This window comes from Pleurodeles waltl, chromosome 8 (assembly GCF_031143425.1).
Source record: "Pleurodeles waltl isolate 20211129_DDA chromosome 8, aPleWal1.hap1.20221129, whole genome shotgun sequence".
In the NCBI taxonomy this organism is placed as follows: domain Eukaryota; kingdom Metazoa; phylum Chordata; class Amphibia; order Caudata; family Salamandridae; genus Pleurodeles; species Pleurodeles waltl.
In genome coordinates this window covers 1,282,545,295-1,282,569,879 of record NC_090447.1, presented here as the reverse complement: position 1 = coordinate 1,282,569,879, position 24,585 = coordinate 1,282,545,295, and the positions used below count along the sequence as shown (strand labels likewise).

Below are 24,585 nucleotides of genomic sequence, written 5' to 3'. Positions count from 1 at the left end.
TCCATGGGTGGTGCATGGAACTTCCCATGCCACCACCCATGTGTTTTGGTGCAGATCCCTGTCTACAAAGAATTGTAGACAGGGATCTGCACCAAAATCCTATACCTCTTTGAGGTGGGTGTAGGAAGCTGGCTCTGTATATACTATATCAAAAAGAGGTATAGTGTGCATAGAGTCCAGGGGTTCCCCAAGAGGCTTGACAGAGGCAATAATAGATAATACTAATGCTCTATTTGTGGTAGTGTGGTCGGGCAGTTAGACTTATCAGAGTGTAGTGTTGAACATTTGTTGTACACACACAAGCAATAAGTGAAAACACACACTCAATGACTTAACTCCAGGCCTATAGGTTTTTATATGAAAGAATATCCTTTTGTTAATTTCTTTTTAGAACCACAAGATTCATTTAGCAGGTAAGTACATTAAATGTAAGGTACTTTGAATAGTAATAGTTGAGACTTTGAACAGATTCAATATTGTACACAGTTTTCATTAAAATGGCAAAAAGCTATTTTAAAAGTGGACACACTGCAATTTTCAACAGTTCCAGGGGGAGGTAAGTACAGTACAGTTTCAGAGGTAAGTACCACACTTACGGGTTCAGTCTCCAGGGCAAAGGTAGCCTACCGTTGGGGGTTCAAAGCAACCCGAAGCACCCGGCACCAGCAATACCGGGACAGTCAGGTGCAGAGGTCAAATAGAAGCCAAAGTAACGTGGGCACCTATGGAGACAGGGGGTACTCCGGTTCCAGTCTGCTTGCAGGTAAGTACCGGCCTTGTCGGAGCGCCGACCAGGGGGCTTTGGAGGAGTACTGGAGGGGCCCCAAGTAGGCACAAAAAACACACCTTCAGCGGCACGTGGGCGGCCGGGTGCAGTGTGCAAACAGGGCGTCGAGTTCTCAATAGAACTCTATGGAGGGACCCGGGGCTCACTTAGGCGCAGCAGGCAGGGCACAGGGGGGCCTCTCGGGCAAGCCATTGACCGGGCTAGGGTGAGGGCCACCTGCTGGTAATTGCTGCACTGGTGGTCGGTCTCTCACGGCCCTGTGGGTGCAGTGCTTCTCCAGGCTTTGGATAGCTTAGTTCCGGGCAGTCGCGGTCAGGGGGTTCCTCGGGATTCCCTCTGCAGGTGTCGTCGTGGGGTTGCAGAGGTCAGCCCAGGGTGGAAACGTCATCGGGGTCACCTGGGGGTCCTCTCTGGATAGCTGTTTTCTCTGGACACGGGCCCGGGGGCGTTGGGTGCAGAGTAGTTGGACTCACGCTTCTGGAGTGGGGTGAGAGTCCCTTTAAAGTTGGTTTCTTGATATTCTTTTTGGACAGGTTCGCTGTCCACAGGAGTTTCTTGGTCCTCGGTGATGCAGGCAGTCCCCTGGAGGCTTTTCAGGGGTCAGTGGTCCTGCAGGACGCGTTGCTTCTTTTCTTGCAGCTTTTTGAAGTAGGAGACGGGCAGGTAGGGCTGGGGCCGAGTCAGTTGGTGTCTCCTTCTCTTCTCTGCTGGGTTTTCAGCTCAGCACTCCTTCTTCATTCTTGAGGTCATCGGGAATCTGATGATCTGGGGTCAGGGTCGCCCCTAAATACTAAATTTAGGGGTGTGTTAGGGTCAGAGGGCAGTAGCCAATGGCTACTATCCCTGAGGGTGGCTAACCCTCCTTGTGCCCACTCCCTCTGGGGGGAAGGGGGGACACATCCCTATCCATATTGGTCCTAATCCTTCAAAGTAAGATGGAGGATTTCTCAAGGAGGGCGTCACTTCAGCTCTGGACACCTTAGGGGTGGTCCTGGCTGAGGGGGTGACTCCTCCTTGTTTTTCTCATTATCCCTCTGGACTTGCCGCCAAAAGTGGGGGCCTGTCCAGGGGGCGGGCTTCTCCACTGGCTGGAGTGCCCTGGGGGCACTGTAACACCAGGCCTGAGCCTTTGAGGGTCACCGCCAGGTGTTACAGTTCCTGCAGGGGGAGGTGTGAAGCACTTTCACGCAGTGCGGGCTTTGTTTCTGGCCCCAGAGAGAACAAAGGCTCTCACCCCAGGGGGTCAGAAACTTGTCTCTCAGCAGCAGGCTGGCACAGACCAGTCAGTCCTGCACTGAAAGATTGGGTAAAATACAGGGGGCATCTCTAAAATGCCCTCTGTGTGCATGTTTTAATCAATCCAATACTGGCATCAGTGTGGGTTTATTATTCTGAGATGTTTGATACCAAACTTCCCAGTGTTCAGTGTAGCCATTATGGAACTGTGGAGTTAGTTTTGACAAACTCCCAGACCATATACTTAATATGGCCACCCACACTGTACTTCCAGTGTCTAAGAATGGATTAGACACTGTAGGGGCATATTGCTCGTGCAGCTATGTCCTCAACTGTGGTATAGTGCACCCTGCGTTAGGGCTTTAAGGCCTGCTAGAGGGGTGACGTACCTATGCCACAGGCAGTATTTTGTGTGCATGGCATCCTGAGGGGGATGCCATATCCAATTTGCCTTTTTTTCCCCACCAGCACACACAATCTGCAATGGCAGGGTGCATGTGTTGGGTGAGGGGTCCCTTAGGGCGGCACAATAAATGCTGCAGCCCTTAGGGACCTTCCCTGGTCACAGGGCCCTTGGTACCACTGGTACCTTTTACAAGGGACTTATCTGTGTTCCAGGGGTGTGCCAATTGTGGAAACAATGGTACATTTTTAGTGAAAGAACACTGGTGCTGGGGCCTGGTTAGCAGGGTCCCAGCACACTCTCGGTCAAGTCAGCATCAATATCAGGCAAAAAGTGTGTGGGGGGGGTAACTGCAACAAGCAATTTTTCTACAGCAGGAATAACGAGGAGAAAGACTTTCATTTCTTCTTTTTTTTCCTCTTTGCATGTGTGCTGCATTCTGTATCACACGTGGAAAGAGACAAATGCCTAAACCATCGTTTTAGGAAAAAGGAAAATGTGTTAAATGATAGTTTTTGTGCAGGAAGGGAGCCCTTCTTCACAAAAACTATGCTGAGTACAATGCAGACACCTTTGCACTATGGTGTAAGGGTGACTGCATTGGTGCATGACAGCCACAAGTGGCCAGCGCAGGAAGAGAGCAGAATTGCAACTTTGAAGTAGATATGGTGCAGTTCTGCTCTCTTCTCTTTACACAATGCACTTCGGCAACTTTACTTGATGTGATGCCTTGTGTGAACTCTTTGTAAATATCCCCCAGAATTTCAATTTCCCTGAAGTGTAGTCATAGATACAATTCAAAAGTTGAATAACTTATGCATGACTAGCTCACACACAGGCTTACGTTATCATAACTTTCAAGTTAGCACCCTTTGGTCCTTGGAACAATATTCTGCCACCCCCACAATGATATCTGAAAATGTCCTTTGCCAAATTTGGCAAAACATTTTTGTTTCTATGATCTTCATGTTGCATTGGAGTTTCCAGATTCAGTTTATTCGTAACTATCCACTCATTCCTTTCAGGAGTTAGACCATCAGTTGAAGGGTCACCACTGGACGCTGCCTGTAGGAGTGCTTGGAAGAGTGCTCGAGGATGCCTTTTGGCCCACAATCCAAGAAAGCATACTAATACTGACAGGAAGAGGCTGGTAACAATTTAGTGGAACATAAGCACAAACCACCTGTTGACATGGACAGATATAGGGTTAGTTGACAAAACTGACATGCTGATGAGTCCACATGTTTTGGTCACAAGGGCATCATGGATGCTTCTAGAGTTACCAGCAATACCATTATTAATAAGGTTCTATTACTTCTGTGATTATGGCAGACAATTTTTGGTAACACAGGTCTTATCTGAGATTTTTATATCAATTTCGCAAGGAAACTGACACATTAACCAACCGGCGGACCCTAAAGCACAAAGATCGAAGGTAACTATCGAAGAACTCACAGAAGTGAGCTAAGCAGGGAAAGCATGATTATTACATTATTACATTTATTGTCTTTAAGGTGTTTAAACCACAACCCAAGCCGTATAGGCCATCAGATCACAGTAATGATTTATTTAGAAGGTTTTGTATCGTGCTGGACGTGTTGCCTTGTGTCCACTTCAACGATCTTTAGGGAAGGTAAAGAAGAGATTCAAAAGTAAATTGCCAAGTCTGTAGCAGGCAGATCATGTGGCCATAGGGGGAAGAGCCAATGCCTTCCAGAAGAAAAGTCAGAGGTGTAAGAAATGTTATCTGCCAGAGCCCTGCTCCTGGGATGGTTAGATGGGGCTGGTGGCCTATTCTGGCAGTGGTGTAACAGAAGCATACTGGAAGTGGTTTACATAGATTGATGATATGTAAAGCCTATGCCCTTTGCAAAGAGTAATGTGGAGACAAATGGAGACTGTGGAGTATAAAAATTATGTATCACATTTCCTGACAGCAGCATAAATGTACCAAAACCGAAGAAATATGTCTACCAGCCTGGAATCCCAGAGGTACAAAGATAACCGAAGGGGATTTCAGAGGAGGTAGGGTTGCAAGATTGCTCTTAAAAAGTGTCTCGCTAGTAAGTCTTCTGGGCCATGGGTGTTTTTTAGCTGAAGAACATGGAACTGTCGCAAAACTAAGGATAACTGTTAAAATAGAAGTATCAGTTCCATGGGACCCAAAGTGGATATCATACTAACGGAGGAAGAGCCATCTGAGTGGAATGATAGGAGAGGATGCACAAAACATTTTTCAAGAAACAGGTTGATGAGTTTCAAAGAGGGTGCCCTTAGAACCGCACAAAGAGAAGCAATACACAATCTTGAAATGTAATTTAGATACCTCAAAGAAACAAGAGGAGCAGTCTACAGAACTCATCATTGTAACAGACGCATTGCATGCATAGGGTTCTCCTATACATGAAAAGCATGGTGTGAGGAGCCTGGCCCAGAACAGATATGGGAGTTCGTGTGGACAAGTAATTAGTACCTTCCAAATTTACAGTTGATTTCACATTACGCTGATTTATAAGTTTGGTATAATAGTGAAACCAGAATCCGAACTTGGGTGCTTCATTTCCAAATTCAGCAATATAGCTATTTTAGTAATTTGGGGCCAGATGTAGCAAAAAGCGATTTTGCGAATCGAAAATTGCGAGTCGGTGCGACTTGCAATTTCTGATTCGCAAAATCGTATGCAGAATGGTGTCTCAGACACCTTCTGCGAATCTCAAGGGGGTCGCAAAGACCCACCTCATTAATATTAATGAGGTGGGTCGCAATTTGCGACCCCATTGCGATTCCCTGCACTCACAGGGATGGTGGCCTGCTGGAGACAGCAGACCTCCATGTCTGTGACTGCTTTTTCAATAAAGCTGTTTTTTTTCTGTACTGCAGCCCTTAAAGGAAAACGAGTTGCAATACAAAATAAAAATGAAACCATTTGGCTTCGTTTTTTTAGAGTAGGCAGTGGTCCATTGGATGTGAATGTAATCCATTGGACCACTGCCTGCTCTGAAAAAACATTTATAGCGACATTCACAAAGGGGAAGGGGTCCCTTGGGGACCCCCTCCCTTTTGTGAATGAGTTAGCACCCACTTCAAGTGGATGCTAACTGTGAATTGCTTTGCGACCGCTTTTGGGGTCACAAAGCAATTCTGCATCACGGTGCAAGTCGCAAATAGGAAGGGAACACCCCTTCCTATTTGCTAGTCGCATTCCCATTTTATGAGTCGGTACCGACTCACAAAATGGGAATGTGCATCACAATTGCCGTTTTGTATGGCGCAAACTGCGATTTTCACAGTTTGCGCCATGCAAAACGGTTACTACATCTGGCCCTTAACCTCTAGAATCCTACTCCTCCCCTCAACAGTGTCAGCATGCACTCATTATTTATGACCACGACAATAGTTCATGCCCCTCAAATGTGTGTGACAATGTGGAGTTAGCATAGTAAATCTATGCCATGTCAGTATTTTGCCAGTCAGTATTAAGAGCATTTTGATATTTTTGTTTGTCCTGATTCTGGTGGCACAATTTGTGCATGTCCAGAATTAAGAGATGACATTAATCTAGAACTATTCATTTAACAAATAAGGATAGTATTGTGCATTCCTTGAAAAAGTCAACCTTCTCCATAAAAAAAAACTATTGAAAATATTTCCCCCAGACCCATAACATTCGGACAAAGCAAGTAATTCTTTCTTTCATTGGATTCGCAAACAATTGCAGCTCTCCTACGTTATAGATTTCCATGAGTACCCACATTTGTAACATTTCTGCCTGCATGTGGAGTTTACAACAGAGGAACATTTCTGCATATAGGAACAGGACACAAATTAGCACTTGCACAGGCAACTAGGGAGGTATTCCCTCTCCATCACAACGATGGAAATCGCTCATGAAAACGAGCATATTTTCGAGCGTTTCCCATGCAAAACTACCTGTGTGGGCAATGTGAATACCCTAAACATACTACTAATATATGGGTGTTCATCTAATTTTGCAGGTAGACCCACCCAAAAACACCCACAAAGCCTCCACTAACCCTATTTTTGTAATTTTGGAAATCCTACCACGCTGGAGGGATTTCAGCATTCACAAATCCTATTTGCAAGGATAAAATTCCACTTATCTTTTGTCTGTGAGAGAGGAGCCAAACGACTTTTCGCACAAAAAAGTTTGTGACTCTGCTTAATTTCCTTGCAACCCTAGACGTATGTCATTATATGTGTGAGAAAGTTCCCCATCGTAAAGCTCAGTCTAAGAGCCCGTGATGTGTTTTAATTAGCTTATCGTCACAAAGGTTATTTTTTTCTTTTGACGCTTAACACAATAATGGACTTATTAAACACACGATAAGCAAGAAGCTGGACAACTGTAATCAGATTTTTTCAACAAGAGTAATATATTTACATTCAGTTTAAAAATGCGCTGTTGAGTCCAGCAAACGAGGCAGCAGCACAAGGCGGTCTTTCCTCCTGAGGAAGAGTATTTCAATATCGGAGTCAAAAGTTTAGCTATGTAGGGCGCTCGGCTGTATTTCGCTTCTTCGGGTGTTTTCCTTGAATATCAGCGCTCACCTTCCGTTTCTGGCAGCTGCAGTCTCCCCGGGACTGCGTCTGTGTGAGAGAGTACGACGTGCACGGGGGAGGGTAGGGGGAGAGAGGGTGGAGGCCTTCCCAGACAGAGAGGCCTGCTTGCCCCAGGAGAGCCGCCACCACCGCCATTATCACAGGAGAATCAGGGAATTATCTACACGCAAACTGTGCTAGCCAGGGGTCAGGCACACGACTCGCTTCCGAGCCGGTCTCGTGTTTTTTTGTCAGCAGCCCAGCTCCCGGCTACCAGATTAGTTCTACGATTGACTCCATTCTTTAATTAAACTTAAAACATGGTCTGGGCTGATTCCTGTGAGACGCTCGCGCTGCATTATTTACCAGCGAGTACTTACATGATACACTTTGCTGGACAGAATGTGCTCGAAAGAGGCTTGGGGGAGTTTTTCTGCCAAGTCTCTTCAACAAGTGGTCACGTTCGTTCAGGCTGCAATGTAATCCAACATGCATTAGTACACAGTTCAGATTATCTGACCCAGCAGGCCAGAGGAGCATACATTTTCTAAACCAAGGATGCTAAGGAAAACTTTTGTTTTTCAAAATGATATTTACAAAATTAATTTCATAATCATTTTGTCACCAGAAATAAATTTAAAGACAACAAATTCTAAAATGCAGGGACCCAAACGTTTTTTTTTCTGGGAATCTACCACTGGTGCTGCCGAACGATGAAGTTGGCGCATACCAACTCACCAAGGCTACCAACTGTTGCTTAAGCCTCATGCTTCTTTCGTCTAAGGCCCTACACTTCCTGTCATTTAAGCGCATTCTTGTAGGCTCCTACCCTATGTTTGCCATTCTGATTTTTTCCCCACTTTTCTCTTTTTCTCACTCTTGCTCTGGGCCAAAGTCTGGTGATAAAAAATAAATCCAATTCTCAAAAGTTGGTGCCTGTGACCACCATTGGCAATCACCACGAATCAAGCACTGTGTGTTACTGTTTGCAAAGCCTATGTTCGATGGACATTGTCTGAATTTGCAAGAAGGCAAAGGGAAACTGCAGGCCATCAACAAAGACTTACCAACTGAGATGGCGGGACACACGGTCAATAGCCCAATGGGCCAGAACATGAGAAAACCATTATCAGGCTCCTAACAAACAAACGGCCAGATTTACAAAGCCCTTGCGCCTTAGGAGCATCACTTTTTGTGATGCTCCAATGTCGCTGTGCAGTGTGCCATATTTACAAGGCGGCGCTAAACCACTTTCTGTGGCTTTACGCCACCTTGTAAATATGGGCCCCTCCGACACACTTTTCTGCGTCAGAGGGGCATGCAACGGGTGTTGCTGTGGGTGTTCTACCACCACAGCCATTGCTTTTGAAGCTGCCCCAGATTTACAAGTCTGAAATCTGTGGCAGCGCCATCCCAGGGGTGGCGTTAGCATGGCATAACGAAGAGGAATACTTTTGTTCCTCCTCGTTTTTGCTTTTTCCGTGTATGCTGCATTCTGCAGCACACACAGAAAGAGCAAAAGGCCATGAATGACTGTTTATGTGCAGGAATGGATGCCTTCCTGCGCATAAACAGGCATTCAAAAATGATGATTTGGTACTCCTATGTATGCTGCATACTGCTGCACACATAGAAGTGCCAAATTGCCTTTGTAGATTGTTTATGTGCATGAAGGGACACCTTTCTGCACATAAACAATCAATCCACTCAGCGCAGACACCCTTGCACTAGGGTGCAAGGATGCCTTCGTTGGCAGCTAAATTAGGTACCAGCGCATGGGGAAACACAGGGGTGCACCATATTTTAGTAAATATAGTGCATCACCAGTGTTTCTAAAGTGATGCAGTGTGGCGCTGGCAATTTTGGCGCAGCACCGTGCTGCGTTACTTTTGAGTAAATCTGGCCCAAACTGTGCTGAGATGCTGTAGGAAAGAGTGAACATTGTGGAACATAAAAACTTTATAACATAACACTATATACATCAACTAAAAAGCCATGCTACACACGCTCCCTGAGGTTTTAATCACACTTAGCAGCCCTGACAAGCTACACAGGGGTAACATTCTGAGAGGGAAGGAGAAAGAGGAGAGGACTACAAGAAGACAGCTGTATCTCCAAGAAAAGGGATGTAGACACTACATTTCTCAGAGATTTATGCTGTGCATGCTCTGTGTAACCTTTGATCCACTTCCAAGTCCTCGATAAGCTGAGTTGTCAGCTTGTTATTTAGGAAAATCCGGAAGCAAACAGGACTCATAGGATATCAAATGTGTTTGCAGGATAGAGGATTTGGAAAACAGTTTCAAAGAGGACTGCACTCCTCTTTTACAGAAAAGGACATCTCACTCAATTAGGTATTCCTTAAACATGGCATATGCTTAGTGCTTAATTTGTAAAATAATTAGTGTTGATGACCAACATTTTTCCCAGAATCCCTCAGCAGGAGCCGATACAAAGGTGGTGTAGACTTGATTCCACCACATGCCTCTTCCATCCACCACACCTCATATACAGCCCTTTGTTGCACTTTTGTGGGTTTACTTCATCCCTTTGTCATTATTTATCATTTTTCCTCTTCCTTCTACTTTTCTCCTTCTGTGTTTGTTTCTCTCTTATTCTGGGTCTAAGTCTAACGAGGAAGAGTAAGTACCGGTCCACAAAAATGAGTGTTGGTAGGCCCCGCCTGTGACCACTGCGTCAAATTAAGCTGCGCACATACTGTGATTATGAGGTGAGGACAAAAACATTTTCACCATTGTTTTTCATGATGACATGGTTTGGGATTTGCATGGGGATGTTGTTTTTGATTCACATAGGCCATAATTATTTAATTCATCTAGTTTATCATGGTGTGTGCAGCCCTAATACTCAAAAAAGTTGTCAGTGACTATTCAAAACATTGTTGAAACACCATTTCACTCAAGAGCACAAGTTCAATGAGCTTTCTCAAACCTTTCAATTTAAACATGATTTTTCATTGAGCCAGTAACAGGCTTAAAATATTCTCCTCCCATTCAATCAATGAACCGAAATACAGAATATGCGGTCTGTCTGCATTTCGTAAATTGAGCTGAGTGATTGCTGATGGCTTGATATTCTTGGAAAACCAGAAAGTACTCCTGAGGATGACTATCGTGTCTTAAGGAATATTATCCGGAGGTTTTAGTTCAGAGAAATACATAGGATACAAACTGTGCTTAATCTCAATTTTATTTACCAGCCCCGGTAAATTGCATGCTCTTTGAGAATACCTGTAAGTAAAGGAGGCTCCCAGGACACCAGCTTTGCGTTAAAGAAGGGGTTCATAGACTGCATCACCTAATGAGCTATGTGGCCCGAAGAATGCATTATCTTAAATCTGTCTGTGCTGTCTGCAACCCCTGGGAAAGTGGCATGGGATAATACTTCTTCAAAGAAAACAGGAAGCAGATGGCACAGGAGTATGTCTGATTTATTCCTTAAACAGAACTTTGGAGACTACAACCACAAAAGTCATGCAAATTATTCTCTGCATTAACACAGTCACACCTTCCAGTCACTGAAAATCTAATTGGGAACAACAGGTGAAAACTAGGAGTAATGACACATGACACAAGCTCTATTTCCAGGAACAGAGAGTAAGAGACGATTTTTGGTTTAATGCCAGCATATCAAATTGTAAAATATCTTTCTACAGAAATATAATAGCCTGAATATCGGCTACCAAACTGTGAAGATAATATATATGTAGGCAAGTATAGATTTACTATTCTTAAAACTATATACAAATATATAATTATATATAGAACCCTAGACTCATTAGGAGGCCCAGCATGTTGCTAAAACTTACACCCATTAGCAGTAAATATGCTATAGAAAATTAGGTCTAGATGTGTTGCATAACCATTTTTGTGATGTCTCTGGGCACATTATTTTAGCAACTAGTCCTGCTGCTTGTGCCCTTTAGCCTAGTTAGATTTTATTCTGCTTCATTTTAATTATTTTAGAATTGGCCACACTTGTGGTGCCATTTTATTTTTCTTTATCTAGTTGTCCTTTCTCCTTGGAAAGCATTATGGCGGTCATTCTGACCGCGGCGGGCGGCGGTAGCCGCCCGCCATGCGGTCACCGCCATTTTGCCGCTCCGCGGTCAAAAGACCGCGGCGGCCATTCTGGCTTTCCCGCTGGGCCGGCGGGCGCCCGCCAAAGGAGCTGGGCCGGCGGGCGCCCGCCAAAGGAGCGCCCGCCGGCCCAGCGGGAAAGGCCCTGCAACATAGAAGCCGGCTCCGAATGGAGCCGGCGGTGTTGCAGGGGTGTGACGGGTGCAGTTGCACCCGTCGCGATTTTCACTGTCTGCTAAGCAGACAGTGAAAATCATGCTGGGGCCCTGTTAGGGGGCCCCACGACACCCGTTCCCGCCATCCTGTTCCTGGCGGTAAAAACCGCCAGAAACAGGGTGGCGGGAAGGGGGTCGGAATCTCCATGGCAGCGCTGCTTGCAGCGCCGCCATGGAGATTCAGCCCAGACAGGGGAAATCCGGCGGGAAACCGCCGGATCCCCTTTTCTGACCGCGGCGGTAGGGCAGGGAAGCACCGCCAGCCTGTTGGCGGTGCTTCCGTCGTCATCCACCCTGGCGGTCGATGACCGCCAGGGTTGGAATGACCCCCTATATCTTTTAGCGAGACACTCACCTGTGCTTTCCTCAAGTCTGTAGCACAGATAGGATTGTCGGTACAAGTGGTGCACATCGTCTCTAACATACACAGAAACACAGGTATTTTGATGGTGGAAACACCAGCTGTTTTATTATAAAAACATTCCCTTGTCCCATGCACGTTAGAGGGAGGTTTCAGCCAGGTGACCACAACCGCATGCTGATTGACTTCGCTACAGCTGCTTGCCGAGATTACCGCTTTCCTGGCCTATTTGGGGATGGTGTCTCTCTAGACAATAGGCACACTCAGGTATGGGGGATGATGTCTTCCCACGAGGTGAACCTGATGGGTTGATTAGGGCTTATTACACTGTGCTCTAACGTAGCTTAGGTAAGAACCACATATATATAGTGCCTAGTTGCAGTATGGTGGGACTTTTTCTGTGTTTTACTTTTCCTGTCACAATTTTGCTTTTAGCATGTTTCATCATTTCTTAATATTGCATTTCATGCTATTGTATCTAAGATGCAGCTGATTCAATAAATCTTATTGCACTATCTTCTGCCTTTGTTTTTCTTTGCATGTGTGTGACTCTCATTACTGGGAGAAAAGGATGAGATTTGATCTACCACGATTTTCCTGATAAGTCATTCTTGTCATGTGCCCAGTTGCCGCAATTCATCCCTCTCGGGCAGAGATGAGGCGCTGCTAGTTAGCCGGAAAATGGATTAGGCCGTCAGTTTCCACATGATGTGGGATTGGATTCAGTTTCCCCCAATTCAGGTGATACTGCTGCCCAAATCCAACAGCCTCATTAGGACAATAAGAGCCCACGTGATATGATGCTGCCAATTTTTGGTCAGGCACAAATTTTCGGATCTTCCTAAGTATCTCTGTATCACTACATGCTAGACACACCTCAGTACTATATACAGAGACGTCCGTTGTATTGAGAATTTCATCCTCAGCTAGGTAGGTACTACCTAGCCAAAGCTGTAGGTTGTTCAAGCTTAAACCTTGAAAGGATCAATCCCCAGTTTTTGGTGTCCTTATCTCTGAACAGGTATATTTACCACGGCAAACCCGCAACGTATAGCAATTGCTGTAAACATGCAACCTCCCCTTACAGCTCATTTTCTAGCTCATGGTCTCACAGCCCAGGGTGTCCTATAACATTTGTAGTTGAGACTCATCCAGGCTACAGAACAGAAATATTTTATTCTTGGGTCACTTTTCCAGCAGTCAATGAGAACACTAACACATTGCTTCATTACACTCCTACAAATACATTTGTGCAATACAGAGTTTATGCATATTTAGAGATACTTCTATCTTATCAAGACCATAAGAACTGGCTTGATGGCACCCTACCCCACATAATACTACCAATTAGGTCCTTTGAGTCCTACCTGGCCTTTATTGGCCACCTATACGCCACATCCTGACGCAGCCACCTTAGCCGTAGCTGAGGTTACCCACTTATACGTCGAACTTACAACGATATATAGACTCTTAGTACAGTTTGTAATGCACAGATTAAATACTAACCCAGCACGAGCTTCTCCAGTGCAACAACATGCAGTTACAGGAGGCATTAACCGTGCAACTGTCCATTCAATCCCCACCAAATGAGAAGAATTTCTGTTTTGGTTAGCTAAAAAAATAAACACACTGGAAGCAGTCTTTCCCCACACGGGACCTCAGGATAAACATAGAATACTCACTATGTGCTTGCGTTTGGGATGGTTCCCGCAGTAGATAACTGCAATTTATGGGGCACAGTATTTGCCACGCTCTATACCACCGCAGAAGGTACACCAACACTTGCCAAAATTCCGGAAGTGTTAAAACAAATTCAAGATGAATATGAGTATGCCCCACACCTGGATTTTGGAATGAAATTAAAAGGCAATTTTGCCACTGTGTCTTCAATAATTCTGAATAATCCTAAAGGAGAAGCAGCAGCCCTAGCCGTGTGCATGCGGCTCCGGATCGCTCCTGAACAGGATCAAGAACGCGAGCTGCCAAAGATTATCACCAAAACTTACTCTAGCATTGGTCAGGTCAGCCTGGGGGCCAGACCTAGCAAACCACAATTACAGGGTAAGTTATTATAAGGATTCTACCAAGCAACCACCTGGGGGTTCTATAAAACACTGGGATAAACAAAAACATACACCTAAAAAAGAGAGGGGAGAATCTCCGCATTTGGAGTCCCCTCAAAATCGCTATAATCTTAGAAATAGAGATAATATAATAGCTCCTGATAGATATCAATATACTGATACACGCCAATCTCATACCTTTCAGGACTCACTGGATAAACGCAGTGAGAAAGGTGGGTGGTCAGACTACCGAACCGAGTACATGAAACCGAAAAAGGACTCCCAAAGCTCGTCAAAAGTTTCTGTTAAAAAAGAAGAGAAACTGCCCCAACGAAAACCCCAATTCAAAAAGAAAAAAGTGGCAGCAGTTACTCAGGATGAGAGCTTTACTGAAGAACAGGACACGGGCACTGGCCCTGCTAGACAGTGTGGCAGAGGTCACAATAATTTGCTGGCATCTTCAAGACCATCTGGAGGTGAAAGCAACTGATGACTTTTTACAAGTCGAGATTGCAGACATGTGCGTCTTCACACCCGACAGGGTGTATAAAGTAACAATACAATTGGAAGAGATTGCGTTGTTACCACTTATATTTTACTGGCCGAAAAGGATTGGCCACCTGAATTTGTACGTAAACTCCCACATGGGGAAGAGGTAATTGAAGCCTCTTTCTCTCCCCTTGTTCCCAGAGAGCTCTGGGAGGCTTGCGCCATTGATTGGGCAAAGGCGCAGGCCCCCACGTTATACTGCAGTCATGTAGGGTGGGACAAAGGTTCTCCCTACCACATCATACCAATTACATCCCAACCCCAGTACCCAATAAAGCATGAAGCTAGAGCACCTGTGAGAGAAATTCTCACACCACTAGAGTACTAGGTGTAATTGAGCCCGGTGTCACAACAATGAACAACTTGTTGTTCCCAATAACTAAACCGGACCATTCATATAGAATAGTCTTAGACTACAGACCTTTAAATAGTCATACATGCATATTTGCCATTCAAAATGCACACACCACAGCAGTTATTAACAAAATAGTGCGCAAAAAATACAAAACAACCTTGGATATTTCTAACATTTTTTTCTGCCAAAATATAGCGGCTGAAAGTAGGAACTTATCAAGTTTCAGCTCCTTAGGATCCCCAAAACAGGTTTTACCCACCCCAAAAGGGAATAAAAACAGGCCAGGACTGTTTTCAGCTCGTGTTACTCCAATTTTACATAACATTGACCCTGAGGCATTGGCCTATGTAGATGATATCTACCTTACGGATGATGATCTTGTTCAAATTGTAAGACAAATGGGCCGCATTGCTGTGGGATTTGCTGAATCACGCTACAAATTTAATTTAAAAAAAATAGCATTCCTTAGTGTCCTATTTTTAGGATACAAACTGTTTGAAGAAGGCAAGTGCCCAGTGCCCCACTTATGAGAAAAATGCACACAATTACAACTACTAAATATCATCAAAAAGCTCCAGTCACTGTTGGGCTTTTTAAATTGTGGCAGAACATACTTTCCAGATTATGCACAATGCATTAAACCACTATATGATTTAATACACCCTGACTTTACAAGCAAATATTGGACAGTCGAACACACATGCATTCTCAGAGCATTACAACAAGACATGCTTGCAGCTAAACACTTATACACAAGAAACAAGAAAAACCATTTGGTCATCAGAGTAATTGCTGGCGCCATTGGTTTCACCTATGTAACGTTCAAGGAAGGTGATACCATTCCTATTGCATACAAATCACATTTGTACTCAACAGCAGAACAATGCTTTGCTCCCACAGAAAAAAATCTGACTACTGTCAGATGACTGTCATTAAAGAGAGACCTCTGGCCCAGGGGAAACACATTATTGTCGTATCTCTGATCCCAGCCCTTGAGCCTGTTACCGAAGCCAGCATTCCTAATACTAAGGCACTACATCCACATTGGATTTAACGGGCAACGTCTCTTACGTCCACTAATGTTGACTGTGTTTTTGACCCAAAATCACAGTCCAAGAATTTGTACGATACAAACTTGAATATCCAGTTCCAGCAAACACATTGCCTATTGAACAATATCAAACAATAATGTACACTGATGGCTCAGCCCAACCTGCAGTAGGCACAAAACATCAATACTCACTGAATGTGCGGTCGTGAGTTGTTACATCAAAGATGGTGAATTCCATCCACAACACACTTATACGCAGACCTTAGTGGACTACACTGCACAGCTTGCAGAGCTCAGGGCTCTTTGATTGCACTGGAACACACAGATCCAGGACAGTTAACATTAACTGTTTGCGATTCATATTAGTGTGTACAGTCCTTTCATGAACATCTGCAGTACTGGGGCCAGAATGGGTTCAAAGAGTCAAAGGGTAACACCATTAAACACAAATTACTGTGGGGGAAAGTAGCAGATCTGAAAGAAACGCTACCCAAAGTCCATGTAGTTCATACATTGGGACATCAATGTGTTGTAATACACGTTGCTGGCAATAGCTTGTCTGATGAAGCAGCCAAGTCAGCAGTAGTTATGGCTTCTGTTGCTGCAATAACTTGTTCATGGACGAGGTTGGATGATGAAACACTGACTGATATGAAAGCTGCGGCTGACGGCAAGCAAATGCCAAAGGCATATCCTGGTAAATATTCCTACTGCATATCTAGAGGTGGGTTATCATGTGATCCCCAACAAAGATCAAACACCTGAGTTGATTAAAGCATCGCACAAGGGTGTTGCTTCTGCCCATGCTGGCGTGGCGGCTACTATTTGTTTGTTGAAAACACGTTACTGGTGGCCAGGTCTATACAAATAGAGAAGCATTATGTCCTTTACTGTGACATCTGTCAACAAATAAAAGGGTCCACAGTCAAACACCCACCGCAGACACCCGTCCTAATTTCCAACAAACCCTTACAATGTGTGGACCTGAACCACTGTGGTCTCCTGACACCTGATGGTGCATACAAATATATCTTAGCCACTGTTGACGCCTGCTCCAGATTTCTATGGGTGTGGCCACAACCCTCAGCTGACGCTCGGACTGTTATTAAAGATTTGCAAGTCTTTATCGGCACATATGCAGTTGCGGATTTCCATTCAGACCAGGGGCCTGCTTTCTCCTCAACGGCACTCAGGGACGTCATTGCTTCGTTAGGGGTCCAACTGTATTATTCGTCTCCATTTCATCCCAAGGAAGTAGTGTCATTGAGCAAAGAAACAGAGATTTACAGCAATCCTTAACAGTCAGAGTATTAGGCATGAGTCCGAGTTGGCTTAATCACCTGTATGGAGTCCAGAGAACACTTCATAGTCTGCACAGAAGGTCCCTGGGAGAGTGTACCTCATATAAATGCCTGTTCGGAACTTGCATGTATGTTCCAGATCTTGATGGTCCTGGTGCGGAGGCAGCAGAAACACCTTTTGACATAAATGAACGTGACTTACAACAGTTCTGTGACAACAACGCATCTGCCAGTGCTGCGCTCTTCGGAATAGGGAATGCACTAATAACACAAACAGGCTGGATTCCTAAAGTTGGGATCTAGTGCATGAAAAAAGTCCTGTGAAAAAGGAGTTCAGTCCTACTTATCGTGCACTGGTTCCAGTCCCGGGAATACACGGTACCAGAACTATCATACTACCACCGCTGCCTGGTTTAAAGGAAAATCACTTTGTCTCCATCAACAATGTCAAGCTACACCATATGGCCGATCCTGCACAGCAGAACTAGTGGACTCCTGGGTAGTACCCGACTCCCTCTCACTACAGACCAAGATGCTTCACTACAGGTTTTGACCAGCAACACTGACACCTCTCCAAGCTTGGGGAGGGTGGAAAATGATATTTCATTAGTACCATTAACTTCTTCTGTGACAAGTAACTAAAATACAATGGAAGCGGATGGATTAATTTACTATGAACCACCAAGAGAGACTTCTGCCAGTTCTGCTCTTCCAAACACGGCTCCAATTTTTGCACAAACTGCTTCTGGATACTTTGCCGACATCAATGACACCTTCACCAATTCATCTGCTTCTTCTGCAACAAGATTGTCAAGAGCACCTAGCCTGATAAATTGGCTTAAAACGAACTATTTCATTATCAGATGGAACTATCTGTGGCTTTTATTAACTGTACTTGCCTTCCTTCTTTGAATTGGGTTTGTCATCGTCTTTTTCTTATGGATACATGTTCACTACCGTACTGAACGCTCAGCAGTCGAATTGGTGAATGAGGTCCTAAAGCCACATTTTGCCTCCCATAAGGTTCGTAGAGACTTGTCCCTTGTGAACATTTCAGGTATGCCAATACCGATTGTTTGGGATAGAGTATCCTTTGATATATGCAGCCAGATGGAGGTTATTCAAATTCCATATGTATTTAAGCTTTCAATGAATGTTGTCATAACACCTGGATTGTTTCTGATGACTGGGATATAAAAACAGTTGGTTCAATGTTATTTGAATTAGAATATTTTACTGTGTTTGAAAGTGAGGATGTTTAGCAATCAAAGAAAAATTCTGGAGATATGTTCTGTTATACTTATTGTGGACATCACTACATCCACAGAGAGAGCACCCCAAAGACTATTTTTAATTGCACGCACTGAGAACATTGTCCAACTCCGCCAATAGGGAATTCATACACATATTCTGCATATTTTTCTGGGCATGATGTAAAAAATGCTGAGTCATAGTATTTCAAATTGCCAGTGATGGAAATGCACCATGTTTTATTGACTCACACAAAATTGATTTAGTCTGATTTCTTTGTTTCCCGGTTGGCTATAAAAAGGCTATGAATATTGGCTGAAGTCGATTGACTTAAAGAGTGTTTAGGGAGCTAAAAATTGGCAAATAAGGGCCAAGAAAGCTTTATTTAGAGCATGCCTGATACCTGTTCAAATGATATTTTTAAAAGAAACTGTACAAGAGACAAGTTGTTTAGGCTTGGCAAAAATTAAGAATGACTTGAATGCACCCAGTAACCCTGCCCCTGCTAAATTTTATGAATGGCAAAAATATATTAACGCAACTGAAGACCAGCTTGATGGGTGGGTCCAAAATGTAACATTTAACACATCACTTTTACTTCCTGGTGCGTGGTTATTGTGGCCGGTAGACACAAATGGTTGTCATGCACGATTTCTGAACGCCAGTGGGGGGGTTTTGGAATGATGAGGCCGGACCCTCGCTATGTCTCATCAGAACACTCGGGTATAGTAACAACATACAATTTAGGGACATTTTGCAAGCAATGGTTAAAGACTTCTTCACGAGATGCTGCTAAAGAGCACCTCAGTCTCTTGTCTAATAATACAGACTTGCAGGATTTCCTATTAGGCCCCAGAAGAACAACGGAAAAAGTGCTTCTTATATACCATTTATAATGAAATTCAGAAACATTCCCACCAAGAAGCTGCTTCCCGGTTAAGGCAAACAGATCATGAAAACTTACAGAAAGCATTAGCTGTTCTAGATAATGGGATTCATACCTTGTACGACTGCATATACACTTTAAAGAACATTGGGGCTGATTCTAACCCCGGCGGTCTTCGACCGCCGGGGCGAGGGTCGGCGGGAGCACCGCCGACAGGCCGGCGGTGCCCCGCAGGGCATTCTGACCGCGGCGCTTTGGCCGCGGTCAGAAAGGGTAAACCGGCGGTCTCCCGCCGGTTTACCGCTGCCCTCAGAATCCCCCATGGCGGCGCAGCTTGCTGCGCCGCCATGGGGGATTCTGACCCCCCCTACCGCCATCCTGTTCATGGCGGGAAAGCCGCCATGAACAGGATGGCAGTAGGGGGGGTCGCGGGGCCCCTGGGGGCCCCTGCCGTGCCCATGCCAATGGCATGGGCACGGCAGGGGCCCCCGTAAGAGGGCCCCGCAAGGTATTTCAGTGTCTGCCTTGCAGACACTGAAATACGCAACGGGTGCTACTGCACCCGTCGCACCTTCCCACTCCGCCGGCTCGATTACGAGCCGGCATCCTCGTGGGAAGGGAGTTTTTCCCTGGGCTGGCGGGCGGTCTTTTGGAGACCGCCCGCCAGCCCAGGGAAAAACTCATAATACCGTCCGCGGTCTTCTGACCGCGGAGCGGTATTATGGGGGCGGAATTCTGGCGGGCGGCCTCCGCCGCCCGCCAGAATTAGAATCACCCCCATTGTTTCTTCTGCAATAGACATAGTGCAAATGGACATATCATTCTTACAACATGGACAGATTAGGTCCATTATGCAGTTGGGTTGGACACTACAGACATTGAAATAAGGTCACGGTCCCTGGCAACATATTAGCGCAAGGGATATATTTCAGCATTTAATTTGACATGACAACAGCAAATAATGGCTAAGAAGAAAGCGACTTATGTTATGCTAAACATCGAGAAGTTAGAAAAGTTGCCTTTTACTGTCGTTGAAATTCCATCTGCTGAATACACGGGGTTATTAATCTGCCTATTTCAACACTGCAATTCACGTCCTGCTTAAATCACATTACAGTAGGCAGATATGAAAGGCTGGGAGATAGTTACATCCATGAGGTGTGGGAGCTTCCCTTCGCGTACAAATGTATCAATGGCATGAAAGGATTATTTCTTAGCGGCAGTGAATGTGAGACTTCTGTAAGCCATTCAAAGGTTTGAAAGCAGCTGTCCTTGCATGGAGTGTGTAACACTTCAGCAGCAACTTTAGCTAGCTATTTGAAGGGAGCTCCAGTCCTCTTGATTAGACTTGCATTCCAGGTGCTCTCAAATGGAAGTTATGTGCTTCTTAACAGTGAGAGCTGTTTTGGGATGCGGAATAGCTTATGGCGTTTCGGTCTCCCAAACTGTAACCTGTTGCAGGAATGTTCTTTTTCCCCCTAACCAACAGACAAAAGTAGCAGGTATTTGGCCTCAAATTGCTACTTCGCATGTGAATTATGACAGGTTAAGCAGACTAAAGGCTTTATTGTTTCAAAAACATGTAGCGCTCACATCTGCACGCGAGACCTATGCACTTCAAGTGGCGAGGTCATCCGCAGAAATACAGTCCCTTTTAAACACAAATTTTCCAAGACACTTTGGTGTGCTCATGAGATTAATTTTTAACACATCCAGTACTACTGGGATTGTACATTTCTTTAAGGCTGTTGGCTCTGGTTTCATTCACACCTTACTTCAAACAAAAGGAGGGGATAGGAGGATTAATGGTCCAGTGTATATCCTCCAAAGAACCTAATAATAGAATAAGATACACTGTTCCAAAGGAATAGGGAGAAGGAGTAAAAGAGTCCTGATCATCAGGAGCAAGAGTCCTCACACACCATACTCGGTGTCATGCTTCATCATCGGACAGCTCCTCGTCAGACCGGCGCTGCAATGTCTGACGGGCTACCCCCGAAGGGGGGCTCTTTGCCGGAGATCTTTTGTTTTGCCGATGATGCCGCGGAGCCAAGTATGGGTCCGTGGGGAAAGAAAACACAAGAGTAAAGGATAAAATTGGCTCAGGACCCTCACTAATTGTTTTATTCTTTGATGTTGGGATATGGCCAAGATTAAAAAATGGCAAGGGAGTGAAAGTCGAGATAATGCTCAAACACTCACACAAGACAATCGAATAAAGGAAGTCGGTAATTATCCGAAATTCCTTAATATGCGGTCGACATGTTTCACGTCTTCTTATGGTCCCAAAAGGATCCTATGACGCTTCTTCAGGACCTATTAAATAATTGGACTTCTTCAATTGAAACCAAGGTGAAAAGAAAATATATATAGACTCCTGCAATCTATCGTTCACAGTCAAGACGTCATCAGTCACTTACTAGGATGAAACAGGACTGGCTTTTTCCTATCAGTCACCCATCTCCACTAGAGGAAGGGCTCCATGGGATCACGTAGGCCTGTTGCCCGATTCACAACAAATTTGTATATGTGTCGGTGTCCTAACGCAGCACCTACCCTCAGGCTCCGTTCATTCACACCTTACCTTCTATATTTGGCTTAATACCTTCAGCCTACACTCAACCTTTTCAAGTATTTTCGGGGGATTTCCAATTACCTTGGCCTTAATAGGTGGCATCTTGCTGTTGCTATTTTTATACACAATGGCTGTCCCATCAATCCTAGAAGAAATGGAGTGCAAGTGGTCTCTGTCATTCAGACTGGTTTTGGATTGTGTGCATTCCACGTTCCAGTGCCTCTGGTGCCTTTTCGAATGTGCACTGGAAATCTGTCTTTCTATGCGGTGCTTACTTTCACTGGATGCTGATCTGTTTATGTTCTTGCTGAGGGCTCATTACCAGACATGCGGGTTGAGGGTGCGTTTGCCACGGGAAGCCATTTATGAGCTGCCCTTTGTGGATCATGTAGCTCTTAACTCAACATCGGGCACTACACAGAATGTTGCTGCCTCAGCAGGAGCTCAGGATCAGGGACTGATTTGGTCACTTTACCACCTGTCGAAGTGGAACATTTCCTTGCCTCAATTGTCCCAGCTGTAATGGGAGACCTTCAAAATGACAATGGTTTTTAAATTGGATTTTTAAGCACCACTTCTCTAAATTGGCCCTTTCCGATATCTTTTACATGCTTGAGTGTGTTTTCACTTGTCATTAATTAAATGTATGTATATATGTTTTAAATGCCATTTTAAGCCTTGCATTTTCAGTTGCTTTTATTTTTTAGATACTAGGCTGCTTTTACCACCTTGAACCACCAAGGGGAGGGTGTTGGATAGCCATTTTAGTGATGTCTCTGGGCACGTTATTTTAGTAACTAGGCCTGCTGCTTGTGCCCTTTAGCCTAATTACATTTTATTTTGCTTCACTTTTATTATTTTAGAATTGGCCACATTTGTGGTGCTGTTTTATTTTCTTTATCAAGTGGTCCTTTTGCCTCGGAAAGCATTACATCTTTTAGCGACACACACTCTCACTCTGTGCTTTCCTCAAGACTGCAGCAAAGATAGGATTGTCGGTACATGTGGTACACTACACAGAAACACAGGTATTTTGACGTGGCAACATTTTCTTAGTACACCAGCTGTTTTATTATGAAAACATTCCCTTGTCCCATGCACGTTAGAGGGAGGTTCCAGCCAGATGACCACAACTGCATGCTAATTGACTTCGTTACAGCTGCTTGCCGTGATTACCGGTTACCTGGCCTGTTTAGGGATGGAGTCTCTCAAGCCAACAGGCACACTCAGGTATGGGGGATGATGTCTTCCCAGGGGTGAATCCTGATGGGTGAATTAGGGCTTATTACGCTGTGCTCTAACATAGCTTAGGTAGGAACCACATATATATAGTGCTTAGTGACATTATGGCGGGTCTTTTTCTGTGTTTCACTTTTCTTGTCACAATGTTGCTTTTAGCATGTTTCATCATTCTTATCATTGCATTTCATGTCATTTTATATAAGATGCAGCTGATTCAATAAATCATATTAAACCATCTTCTGCCTCTGTTTTTCTTTGCATGTGTGAGACTCTTGTAACTGAGAGAAAAGGATGAGATCTGATCCATCATGATTTCCCTGAGAAGTCATTCTTGTCATGTGCCCGGTCGCCACAAATCATCCCTGCTCCCGGAAAATGGATTAGGCTGACAGTTGTCACATGGTGTTGGATTAGACTCAGTTCCCCACAATTCAGGTGATATTGCTGCCCAATGTAGCAGCCTCATTAGGATAATGAGATCCCACACAACAGATGTACCTTAGGGATGTAGACAACATTATCAGTGATGTCATCAATGAAGTAATATGAGATGTCATCAGTGATGTCATTGACCATGTCAACAGTGATGTAATATGTGAGGTCATAAGCAGTGCATGGCAGAGATTCAAGTTATTGTTAGCTCAGTGAACTATAACTGATGAATTTCTAGGTTCCTTTTAAACATGAAGTAAGATATTATGACCCTACCTAACTATAGCATCACTTTAGCATTTGTGTTTTTTTCAGTGATTTTGGGGGTTTTGTTTTAGCTCAAAGTCAGATCTTATTACCGCACTTAACTATAAAGTGACTTTAACCTTTATTCCCAAGAGATTTTCAAGGGTTTTTTAAAATCATATTTACCCAAATCCCAGACTGAACATACCTTTTAACTGTGAGCAGTAGTGAGCCGGATGCAGTACCTAGACAGTGCCTGGCCGAAGCCCCATAGCAGGCCAACTCTCTGAAGGTGGCCAACCCCCTGAGGGCAGCCAACTCATTGCTGCAGACTGGCAAAAGCAGTACAGTGTTTGGGTTTAGCTGCAGGGCCTGGCCTTTGACTAGGATCTGCACCCAACCCCACACAGGAAACCAACCCCCTGCTGTGCATGGCCAAAGGCCTGTGTGGCTGGGTGTTGGCTGCTAGGACTGCCGGTACCCAGGCCCTGTTCCAGATCCCCTGCGGGTGGCAAACCCCCACCCCCGTGGCCTTTGGCCTTCTACGGCTTGGGGTTCTCCTCACGGTCTAAGCTGTGGAAAGGCCTTGTGCCCACCAAACACCTTTGGCAGTGCCTAGTTTGAGGTTGGTTGCTTGGTCTGGCCCAGGCCTTGCAGCCATCCCCCTGCAAGTCCTCACACAAGCGCCAGGTGTCAGGGCTCTCCTACTCAGCCCCTTTACAGCCTATTTTTTACACAAAGTCAGGACTGAAGGACTGAGGTCCTGTGACCTGTAATGGCGGTTGTAAAATTTCTCTCAATGCTGTGGCTAGCAAATTAGACTGCTTGATATCATGGAAGCATGGCGGTACCAATTTGCAGTCCTGAGGGAGTTCTGAGGATGAACCGTCCAGATATCCCTATTTTTTGATCCTCAATTTCTTAAAAACAGCTGAACAGATTTCACAAAGAGCATGCTTTCTAAGTAAAGAT

General features: G+C 44.7%; 1 protein-coding gene across 1 annotated transcript in view; it reads right to left on the bottom strand.

Moving 5' to 3' along the window:
- ATP8A2 (ATPase phospholipid transporting 8A2) overlaps positions 1-24,585 on the bottom strand; it is a 1,954,943-nt gene that overhangs the window by 44,747 nt on the left and 1,885,611 nt on the right. The window contains exon 36 of the mRNA XM_069202231.1: positions 7,367-7,458. Coding sequence (XP_069058332.1) covers positions 7,367-7,458 — 92 coding nt within the window. The remainder of the gene's footprint in view (positions 1-7,366; positions 7,459-24,585) is intronic.